Below are 12,231 nucleotides of genomic sequence, written 5' to 3'. Positions count from 1 at the left end.
AGCTTAATTTAGACTCATTTCTTCTTGTCTTTCCCAAGTGGCTTCATTCCCGTATTGTTCTTGCCATTCAACTTTTACCATTGGAATTGCTTTGTTCCATGGTTGCTTCACTTGTTGATCCAAAATTTGAATTGGTTTCTTGTCGTAGATCAAGTTGTCATCCAAAGCAATTTGACAGTAGTCTATAATATGGGATGGATCTTGGAGGTAACCCTGTAACATAGATACATGAAACACGTTATGTATTTTCTCCATACTCGGTGCAAGAGCAACACGATAGGCTAATGGACCCACTCTTTCCAGGATTGGAAACGGACTTGCATACCTGGGTGCTAATTTACCTTTCTTGCCGAATCTTGTGTGTCCTTTCATCAGGGTGACTTTCACAAAAACAAAATTTCCCACCTCAAATTCCAAGTCCCTTCGTCGATGATCCGCATAATTCTTTTGCCTACTTTGGGCGGTTTTCAATCTTTCTTGAATGATTCTGATTTTCTCCATCGTTAATTATACAATTTTAGGCCTAAATAATGACCTATCACCGGCTTTAGTCCAACACACTTGGGAATGACATTTCCTCTCGTACAAAGCTTCATAGGGTGCCATTCCTATGCTTGAGTGGTAACTATTGTTGTATGCAAACTCCGCCAATGGTAGATAAGTTTCCCAACTCCCCTGGAAGTCCAAGACACACATCCGAAGCATACCTTCCAATGTTTGTATTGTTCTTTGGGATTAGCCATCAGTTTGGGAGTGAAAGGATATACTGAATTTCAACTCTGTTCCCATAGCATCCTGTAAACTCTGCCAAAATCTTGATATAAATTTCAGATCTCTATCGGGCACAATTGAAATTAGAACACCATGTAACCGCCCAATTTCATTCACATACACAGTAGCAAGCTTATATACATTGTATTGAGTTTTCACAAGTAAGAAATGAGCTAATTTAGTTAGTCTGTCAACAATAACCCATATGGAGTTCATACCTTGGGGAGTTCGGGGTAAGCCAACAATAAAATCCATCGTTAGGTGTCTCCACTTCCACTCTGGGATGGGGAGAGGTTGAAGTAAACCTGCTGGTCTTTGGTGCTTCGCTTTTACTTGCTGACATTGCAAACATTTTGAAACAAATTCTGCAATTTCTTTCATCATACTAGGCCACCAAAAATTTTGCTTCAGACCTTGGTGCATTTTAGTATTACCGGGATGCAATGCAAATTTAGATGTTTAAGCTTCTGCCATAATCCTTCTCTTAATTTTTGGCACATTTGGGATACACAATCTGTCGTTAAATTTTAACACTAAATTTTCAAAGGTGTACCCAAGCCTTGGCCTTGTTTCTATCTCATCATATATTTGTTTCAGCAAGTCATCTTCCATTTGTCTTTGTTTGATTTCTTCAATGAGTGCCGGTTGAGCTGACATTGCTGCTAATACTGCATCTTGACCATGTAGCACAATTTCCATATCCATGATTTCCAAATCAAGTAGCAATTCTCTCCGCCATGTGAGCAAACTTGTCAAATTCCCCATACCTTTTCGGCTAAGAGCATCCGCAACTGTATTAGCCTTACCGGGGTGGTAATGTGTTTGTAGATCATAATCCTTGATAAGCTCTAACCACCATCTTTGTCGCATATTTAACTCCTTTCGAGTAAAGATATACTTGAGGCTTTTATAATGTGTATAAACCTCACATGTGGTGCCATACAAATAATGCCGCCACATCTTCAAAGCAAAGACCACTGTCGCTAACTCTAAGTTGTGTGTGGGATAATTCTTTTCATGGGGCTTGAGTTGGCGAGAAGCATACACGATGACCCTTCCATTCTGCATGAGTACACAGCCCAATCCTTTGTTAAAAGCATCACTAAAAATCAAAAATCCCTCTGTTCCAGATGGTAAAGCAAGAACTGGTGCTGTAGTTAGCCTTGTCTTTAACTCCGGAAAGGTAGACTCCTTCTATTCTGACCAATCAAACGAAACACCCTTCTGGGTCAATTAGGTAAGCGACACATCAATTTTAGAAAAGTATTTAACAAATCTCTGGTAATACCCGACCAAACCTAAGAAGCTATGCACCTCTACCACATTCGTAAGAGTTGGCCAATTCACAATAGCTTCGATCTGGTATGGGTCAACAGAAACACCCTCCTTATTTATTACACGCCCCCAAAACACTACTTCATATAAGCAAAACTCACATTTCTTCAATTTTTCATATAATTTCTTCTCTCTAAGTGTCTGGAGAATTAATCGTAGATGATTCTCATGAGCTTCCGTGTTTTTTGAATAAATGAGGATGTCATCAATGAACACAACTACGAATTCATCCAAATACGGTTTAAAAACACGATTCATCAAATCCATGAAGGTTGCCGGTGCATTGGTAACCCCAAACGGCAAAACCAGAAATTCATAATGCTCGTATCAGGTTCGAAAATCAGTCTTCTCAATATCTTCGGCTTTTACCTTTAATTGGTGATACCGAATCTCAAATCTATTTTCGAAAGACTTGCGCACCTTGGAGTTGATCAAATAAATCATCGATTCTGAGCAAGGGATACTTACTCTTTACAGTTACTTTATAGAGCTCCCGGTAGTCCACACATAACCTAAGGATCCCATCTTTCTTCTTTACAAAAAGAACTGGTGTGCCCCAATGAGAGGTACTCGGGCGAATAAACCCTTTATCAAGTAGGCTTTGCAATGGTACCTTCAATTCTTTCATTTCAGCTGGTGACATTCTATAAGGAGTTTTCGAAATAGGTTGAGTTCCTGACACTACATCAATTGTAAATTCAATTTCACGATCCACTAACTCTCCTGGTAACTCCTTCGAAAAAAAATTCGGGAACTCATAGACAATTGGAATTGTATCAACACACACATCTGCTTGTTGTCTATTCAAAATGCTACACAAATACCCCTGACAACATTTTTGTAACAATTTATATGCTTTCAAAGCTGAGATCAAATATTGTGGAGGGATTACCCCATGCCCCGCAAAATTAAATTGAAACGCGCTCTTGACGGTTTTTCTTTGGACCTCTTCTCACGATTTCGGTGTGGTTAGAGTGTCCATTTCTTCACATGATTTCACCGTGTTTGGAATTTATCTCAGGATACGTGGAACACGCTCCTGATGGCTTTTCTTTGGACCTCTTCTCACGATTTCAGTGTGGTTAGAGCGTCCCTTTCCTCACACGATTTCAACGTGTTTGGAATTTATTTCAGGATGCGTGGAACGCGCTCCTGATGGCTTTTCTTAGGACCTCTTTTCACAATTTCAGCGTGGTTAGAGTGTCCCTTTCCTCACACGATTTCGGCGTGTCTGAAATTTATCTTAGGGAGCGTGGAACGCGCCCCTGATTAGCTTTTCTTAGATCTCTTCTCACGATTTCAGCATGGTTAGAGTGTTCATTTCCTCACATGATTTCAGCATGTTTAGAATTTAACTCAGGGAGCGTGGAACGCGCCCCTGATTGGCTTTTCTTAGGACCTCTTCTCATGATTTCAACGTGGTTAGAGTGTCCCTTACCTCACTCGATTTCAGCGTGTTTGGAATTTATCTCAGGACGCATGGAACACGCCCCTGATTGGCTTTTCTTAGGACCACTTCTCACAATTTCAGTGTGGTTAGAGTATTTCTTTTCCTCACACAATTTCAGTGTGTTTGGAATTTATCGGTTTTTCCAAGACCTCTTCTCATGATTTCAGCGTGGTTAGAGTGTTCCTTTCCTCACACGATTTCAACGTGTTTAGAACTTTTCTCAGGACGCGTGGGACGCGGACCCTGAGCAGTTTTCTTAGGACCTCTTCTCACGATTTCAACATGGTTAGAGTGTTCTTTTCCTCACATGATTTCAATGTGTTTGGAATTTATCTCAGGACGCGTGGAACGCGCCCCTTAGTAGTTTTCTTAGGACCTTTTCTCACGATTTCAGCGTGGTTTGAGTGTCCCCTTCTTCACACGATTTCAGCGTGTTTGGGATTTGATCTTCCTCCCCTCACGATTCCAACGTGGTTGGAGTATGTCACCTATATTCATCTGCTACGTTGTCCATGGCATTCTTTGCATCATACCGGCCTTTCCATGTTAAGCTCAGTTTGGCATGTGCTCATACCTTTCCCTCGTTAAAACATAGTTTTGCATGTGTATGCGCCTATTCTGCAAGAATTGTGGTCTCAGGATTTCGACACCTTTTCTGTGTTAGACATGGTTTGTTTTGTGTCCATGCCTTTTCTAGGCAAGATGTGGTTTGGCATGCCCCTTTATTCACTAGATCCATTGCATCCATTGCATTGTACTTTGTTTTGTTGCATTCAACATTTAGGATCACGATCTTTCCTCAGCAGGTCATTCGTCACTTATATCATACCACCAAATTACTTTTACTCTTTCTCTTTCTACGAAAAACATAGTTTTGTATGTGCATGCGCCTATTCCGCAAGAATTGTGGTTAAAGTGCTCCGGCACCTTTTCTATATAAAATGTAGTTTGATTTGCATCGCCAATCCTTTATGATAGTTGTGGTTTTGCAGTGCTTGTGGTTTGATTATTTCATTACATTGTATATCATTTATATTTTTTTATTAGATTGTGTATCATTCGCATCTTGCCTCCTGAACTATGCTCGTTTGATTCCCTGCAACGGGATACGTAGGCAACCCTTGGGTTCAACCAACTACATATGCATTTTGTTTGTTTGCCCAAGTCTTACAGCAATGTCAAAATGGGTCGTTTTCGGGCTTTGACATTCACTCACGTCATTTCATGATTTCGAGCTTTGTTAAAGAGGGGCAACTGTAGATACCCCATTTTTGACTGACCTCAAGACCTAGACGTCATCGTTTTTGCACTCGATATGTTCACTTTGAGTGGCTGAAGTCCTCAATGGAATGCCTTGTCTTTGAGCCTTTAAAGCTTGTCCCTTTTGTGCGTTATTTTGGACCAAAACCTTGTTGTTTGAAGCCTAGAACTTGTGGTGACCTGTCGGCCACCACCATAGGCTGTCGGCCATGGCTCATGGTTGTCGGCCATTGGTGAGGCCGGTCGGTTACCAGTGGTGGCTGACGGCCACCAGTGTCTTTTTCCAGATATTTGTTGACAGTTGTGCCAGCTGTTAGCACATTGAGCTACATCTCCCTACACATGCAAGGTGGGATGTTTCTAAGCTCGAAGCTTGTTTTTCTATATATAGGGGGGTTCCTTCCCCATTTTTGAAGGTTACAAATTTTAGAACAAAATTCTCTCTCTCTCTCTCTCTCTATATATATATATATATATATTTCTCTCTCTCTCTCTCCCACTCTCTCTCTTCAACTTTTGTGCATACAAGCATAGATACACCTCAAGTTTGCCTATAAACCCTTAACCAAAGTTGCTTATATTTGGGATAAGGTTACTTGAGACCCTTTTTGAGCTCTAGAAGGTGGTCTTGGCTTCATTTATTGCCTCATTTGTGTCTTCCCTTCAAGAGGTATAACACTCTCCTTTTATACTTGTTTTGCACACTTGTTGTGCTATATTTTTCAACTATTTTTGGCCTATTTTTGAATTGTAAAAAGCTCCATTTTTGTGGCCTAAAAGTGGTGGTTTGAGGCCATTTTCAATTAAGGGGTGGTTCACCCTTCTTACTTCTTAGTTTGTAAAGCTTTTGTACCTTTGCTCACCACTATCAAACCAACTTTTTTTGGGCCTTTTAATCACTGAATTTCAGAGATTTTTTAGTGGCAAAAAACTCATCCTGAAGTCCAAAATTGGAGGGGTTAGCCTTCCCCTCCTTGTGTCTTATTTGCATGCCTAGTTAGCCCTGTGTATTAGCTTAACGTTTTAGGCTTTTGTGGCTCAAGTCCAGCATGTTTTGAACTCTATTTTGAGCTATGTTGCCACTGCTTTGGCTGTTTGGTGCTTTTAAGTCTTGTTTTGCATGCTTCTAGTGTGCGTGTCTTCACAAGTTTGGTGTTTTAGGCTCTTAGACACCTCTTGCTTGAGTTGATAACATCTTTTGGTGTTGTTTTTCACCCCATTTCAGCACTATAATCTTTGCAACCTCCCTCTTTGCTTCACTTTTTCATTTGCTTTTGAGAGTTGTTTCAAGCTTGGGATCCTTTAAGCTTGAGATTGAGGTCATGCTTAATGGTTTAATCCTCTTGAGGGTTCATTATCAACGGCATGATCTCTCTCTTGCCTTACATTATCCCTTGGTTGACACTTCTTTCATCTTAGAAGACACTCACCAATGGACAAATTGATTAATGAATTATTTGGTAATTAAAATGTGTAAACAAAATTGGCAAGTAAAAGTGGCATGATTAGCATTTCTTTGTGTTGCATTGCATGTGTTCAAACCAAACGTTAATTTGAACACAAGGAAAATGGGACAATGCATACTGAAAAGTGATGAAATGTGCCACTTTCCTACGTCACCATTGCCCTTGATCATGCATGATAGGGTGATGGTCATTTTGGTCTCATTTTGCATTTATTAAAAACTTACACAATTGGTTTCACAAGTCATCATGCAATGAAATTGCTTGATTGATGGGTTATGAACTAAATTTTGTCCCTCCTTTGATTTCCCCATGAAAAGGAGAGGCAAAGTGTGCAAACAACCCTTGAGAAATACACTATTTTGATCTGTTTGCTCTCTGTTGTAGCAAGGAAGTCCAGGTTATCAGTGGCTGACATCCACCACCAGTAGCTGACCGGCCACCATTGGTAGTCGACCGGCCCCTTGTCGGCCATCAGTGAAATTTGCACAGTGTGTTGGTAAGGTGGAGCAGCGGTGTTCTGGAAGTGGATAGAATTGTTGGTGTTCAATGTGCAAAAAGAGGCATTCAACAGCAAGGCAGTGGCTTTTCGGGTAGAAACCGAGCATGCATGGGCCTCTCTCGCTTCCTAGGATTAGCTGATTAGTTTAATAAGCAATAGATCAAATATATGTTGTAATTAATTAGTTGTAGCTAATTAAGCGTTGTAAATGATTAGTTAGTTTAACTAGTTATTCAATTTCGTTTTGTAATTAATTAACTAGAATAGTTAATTATTTCGGTTTGTAATAATTAGTTAGCTAGTATAGCTAGTTAATTAATTTGACTTTTGTAATAATTAGTTAGCTTAATTAGCGTAGCTAGTTGGATAGTTTATTCATTCGGACCTTCCTTCGCGAGGGCATAATGTTGTAATAAGTGTGCGTGCATGCGTGTATGTCTTCCAACCCCACGCCTTTCTCCATTTTATTTACCCGCTTTTGTTGGTTAGATTAGGGACATGTTTCAATTAGCATACCACATGCTTGCATCCATTCATTTTCGTATTGCATGCATCGAGGTTCAGCGCATCATTCAAATTGCATTGTTGTTTCAATTCCTTCTTTGAATACGTGCTTAGACCGCATGTTATTAAATTGTTTCATATGGCATATTAGTAGCCGAGCTTATTAATTGCATATTGCATGTGTTGTATTAGACATCTTGTATAGTTAGGAATCATGCATTATTTTCTGACTAGTTTCTGTTTTAGCTTGGAGTACTAGGTGAGTTTTTGTTCTTTAGCATACTTGCATGAATGTGAATGATGCCATGTCTAGCATGCTTACCATGAGGCTATGTGCTTAAATGCTAAATTGCATGAATACCTATGGATGAAGGCTTGTTGTTTGAATTGGAACGATTCAACAAATGTGCGTTTTAAGCCCACTTTATTGAGTGGAAAATCATGTTTTAAGCCCACTATGTTTGGTGGCAAATTCGCAAACTTCATGCCCACTTGAGATGGCAAATTCAAACCATTTTTGCAAACTAACATGAAATTGAATTGTTCCAATTCTTGCAATTTTAGTCTATACTTGCTTGTGCGTATCACATGGTAAAGCTAGCCTAATAATCATAACATGAGCACATAATGTTGATAAAAATCATATCATGATTAGTAGAGGCCGATCTTTGATCGGGCGAGCAGGGGTGCTCAATTCATGACCTTCCCCTCTCGTACCCAAGTTCCCGAGCCGAGGCAACTTTGGTGATGACGGACACGTGGCCTTTGGCACGAGTCAGGGTTTTCTAAATTTCCCCAAAACAAAAAATATTTAGGTGACGACTTTGTATCTAGCAAAGCAATCCAATTTTGGCATTATTTGATTTAAAATTTACTTTTCAAAAATGATTTGCCGGATTTGAACTCTTTGGTGTTTACTAATTTCACATTACACTTGTGAGATTAGATTCAAAACCACTGGAGTCCGAATTGTGGGGCTTTCTTTCAAACCTTTCGAAAGGGGGCACAAAAAAGGCAAGCCACACACCCCTGCTCACCTGATCAAAGATCAGTCTCTACTAATCGTGATGTGAATCTTATTTACATTATATGCTCTTGTTCCAATTTATTATACTATTGTTACTATGTGACGCACACAAGTATAGACTAATTTGTAAAAATTGGAACACTTTGATTTCATATTTGTTTAAAAAGTGTTTGAATATGTACCACTTGAAAAAGTGATCTCATATGTACATTCATCAAATTATTTCAATTCAAGCAATTAGCCTTCATCAACAGGCATTCAAACAAGTAAAGCACTTTAAACAATTAGCCTTATGGCAAGCATACTAGACATGGCAACAATCACACGCATACGATATGCTAAAGCACAAAAATGCTCACCTCATACTCCAAAACAAGCCAAAAGAAACAAAAGAGTTAGAAAACATGCATGTTCCTAATTAATGTAATTTATGCCTAATGCAACACATACAAGATGTAATTAATAGGCTCGGCTACTAATATGACATTTGAAATAACTTGATAGCATGCAGTTTCAACACATTTTCAACGAAGTATGCAAACCTACAATGTTTTGTTTAGAATGATGGATCGAGCCTCGATGTGTGATATCCCTTTTTCGTAAAATGTTAATTGGTCCTTAATATGAGTATGATTATGTGTTTGATATGATTTTGTGTGCCATTATGTGAAAATATGTGGTTTTGAATTTCTATTTGTTCACCGTAGGAATATCTGTTTGATTATCTGCTTTGGAGTTTAAATTGAAGGCCCTATCGGCCACAGAAATTGGAATTGATTGCGCCATTGTGGTTGGTATAATTTTTAGAGCCTACGGTGAAGTTTAATTGAAAAATTGATTCGAACCAGATTAAATTGATTAAATTGATGAATTAGTGCCCAATTATTTATCATTATTAAATTGATTTAGTGGGACTTGTATAAAAAGGGCAATACACACTCAATTCCTCTCTTTGTTTCATCTTTTGACTGATTTAGCTCTCTAGAGGGGGAGAGACCCGAAATTAGAGAGAGAGAGAGAGAGAGGTGAGAAAATCTATGTTTTGGTCTTGAAACTTGGAAGTCTTGAGATTAAACTCAAGAAATTGCTATAGCTTGGAAGATTGAGCTCCTAAGGTCGAGCTCCAAGGCAAACCAACCAACCGGTCACTATGAGTAATATCGATATTTTGAAACTTGTCAATTGTCCAATTGTTTATTTCTTTATAAGCCTTATAAGTGCTAGTTTGAATTATGGACAAATGTTTGTTATGAATAACTGAATGGGCCAGAGGCCAGTTTGACATGAATGAATGGGCCAGAGGCCATTTTGACATGAATGCATGGGCCAGAGGCCATTTTGACATGAATTAATGGGCCAGAGGCCAGTTTGACATGAATTAATGGGCCAGAGGACATTTTGACATGAATGGATGGGCCAGAGGCCAGTTTGACATGAATTAATGGGCCAGAGGACATTTTGACATGAATGAATAGGCCAGAGGCCAGTTTGACATGAATGAATGGGCCAGAGGCCAGTTTAACATGAAAGTTTGAATGGGCCAAAGGCCAGTCTGACAAATGAAAGATAAATGGGCCAAAGGCCAGTATGTTTGGAACCATAGTTACTTGACCTAAATTATGTATGTATGTATGTTAAATAGAAATACAAATTTGGCCCAAGGCCGTTTGAAGCATGTTGTTTTACATAACGTTTGTAGAACTTCTGTATTTGATATTATTCACTGGCTTTCACTCCCGCTCATTCATGTGTTTGTAGGTGAGCCAAGAGAAGTCCAAACCCAGCCCAATAAAGTCTGTTAGGAACAACAAAGGTTTTAAAGGGTCATGTAGACGTCCCCGAACGCCTCGGGAGGAACGAGCTCCCGTTCCGTTCATATTCGGGGTTACTACAGCTCAGGACTCTCAAATTTGTCACGGTTCTAAATCTGAACCAAAGAGTCCAAATCTGGCAAATCGTTTGGAGAAAACAGATTTTGAAAGAAGTGCCAAACATGGACTGCTTTGCCAGATACAGAGTTGCCGCCTAAATATTTTATTTTGGGAAATTTAGGAAACCCTGACTCATTGCCTAAGGTCACGTGTCGGTCATCACCAAAGTTGCCTCGGCTCGGGAACTTGGGTACGATTGGGGAAGGTCACTTTGTGAGCACCCCAGCTCGCCCGGTCAGAGACCGGCCTCTACTAACCATGATATCTGTTTTTGAAAACATTGTATGTTCTTATTCTGGTTATTAGCATAGGTTACTATGTGATGCGCACAACACACAAGTATAGACTGGATCGCCCGAATTGGAAGAAAACATTTCATGTTTTGTTTTTGAAAGATGGTTTGCTACTCGCAAGTAGGCTTAAAATGCAGATTTTGCCACCCTCGGGTGGGCTTTAGAAAAGATGGTTTTGCCACTATCTAGTGGGCTTAAAACAAACAGTTGATGATTTATTCCAATCCAGATAACCCAACCTTCATCCACAGGCATTCAGGCAGTTATATCACATAAGCATATAGCCTCATGGTAAGCATGCTATCATGGCAGTCACTCACACACATGCAAGGATGCTAAAGCATAAAACTTACCGAGTATTCCAAGCCAAAATAGAAACTACATTAGAAATCATGCATGATCCTAAGTATACAGAAATGCCTAATGCAACACATGCAAAAATGCAACTATAGCAGGCTCGGCTATTCTAAACATGGCATATGAAATGCTACAGCTAACATGTATTCAATTCGGAATTGAATGTACAATGCAGTTAGTATGATGCGCCGAGCCCGGTGCATGCAAAACAGATGAATGATGCAAACATGCTGTCATACTGTATGCTAATTTAAATATGCCCTAATCTAACCATCATAAGCGGATAAATAAAAGGGAAGAAAGACGTGGGGTTGGAAGACATACACCACACTCACGCACACTTATTACAATAGTGCCCTCGCACAGAGGGTCCAAATAAATATACAGTCCCGAATAAAAGAATATTACAGTCCAAATATTACAGTCCGAATAATATACAAATTCCTAATTAATTAATCAAATTAACTAAGAAAGCTGTAAAATTGGCGTGCAAGCAAGGGACTGCCTTGCTTCTGATGAATGATGTATGTTTGACCTGCCTTGCGCGGAAATCCACTGGGATGTCCCAATTAGCCTCTGTTTACACCTTTCCTTGAAATGCGCGCCAAACTCCAAAAAGTTGCTGATTCTTCATTTTGCTGCAACAGAGAGCAGGAAAGGGGCATGGCAATGTATTTTCACAGATATATGCATGCCTCGATCCTCGTGCCACCAATCACGCATATCGATGCATGATGGCAGAGGAGTCGAAATGTGCAACTCAATATAGAATGAATGCACGTATAAACACAACAAGAACCTAACTCCATCATGGATGATCCGGAGTGTCGGTGACTAGGGAATTGAGACACGTTCCGTCACTTGGAGTACGAAACGCACCTCGTTTCCCGTGCCTAGGCTAACTTCTATCCCGAACACGATGTAATATGCATGATATGCAACTAAGATACAGCCTAGTATGCACTATGCTGTAAAAAAGAGATGCCTCGAAATGCGTGCACACGGGCACGCAAATCGAGAAAATGACATACGCAATGCAAATGACATGGAAATATGATAGGGGCTTACACTAACATGAGAGAGCCTCAGCCACACTCACATAAGAGGCTGATGGATGAAAATGAAGTGTCTCGAAACGCGTGCACACGGGCATGCAAATCGAGGCAATGGCATATGCAATGCAATAATGGGCTTACACCAACATGAGAGAGCCTCAGCCACACTCACATAATAGGCCGATGGATGAAAATGAAGTGCCTCGAAACGCGTGCACACAAGCACGCAAATCGAGGCAATGGCATATGCAATGCAATAATGGGCTTACACCAACATGAGAGA

General features: G+C 39.9%; 1 protein-coding gene across 1 annotated transcript; it reads right to left on the bottom strand.

Moving 5' to 3' along the window:
- Nucleotides 1-1,230: 1,230 nt before the first annotated feature.
- LOC145807242 (uncharacterized) lies at nt 1,231-3,003 on the bottom strand. Its single transcript, XM_082905194.1, has 3 exons — nt 2,999-3,003; nt 2,720-2,906; nt 1,231-1,833 (listed from the first exon to the last, which is right to left on the bottom strand). Exons 1-3 carry the CDS (start codon nt 3,001-3,003, stop codon nt 1,231-1,233), a joined length of 795 nt encoding a protein of 264 aa, XP_082761320.1.
- Nucleotides 3,004-12,231: the final 9,228 nt, after the last annotated feature.

Source organism: Camellia sinensis, chromosome 14 (genome assembly GCF_055761805.1).
Source record: "Camellia sinensis isolate YWXY chromosome 14, ASM5576180v1, whole genome shotgun sequence".
Classification (NCBI taxonomy): domain Eukaryota; kingdom Viridiplantae; phylum Streptophyta; class Magnoliopsida; order Ericales; family Theaceae; genus Camellia; species Camellia sinensis.
The sequence above is the reverse complement of the archived record's forward strand: the minus strand, read 5'-3'. Positions and strand labels throughout refer to the sequence as shown.

Bases quoted from the DNA above. Each gene is read 5' to 3' on its own strand.
- LOC145807242 (XM_082905194.1), bottom strand. The intron at 1,834-2,719 runs GTACCATTGCAA...GTACTCATGCAG, and splicing joins CTGAAATGAAAGAATTGAAG to AATGGAAGGGTCATCGTGTA.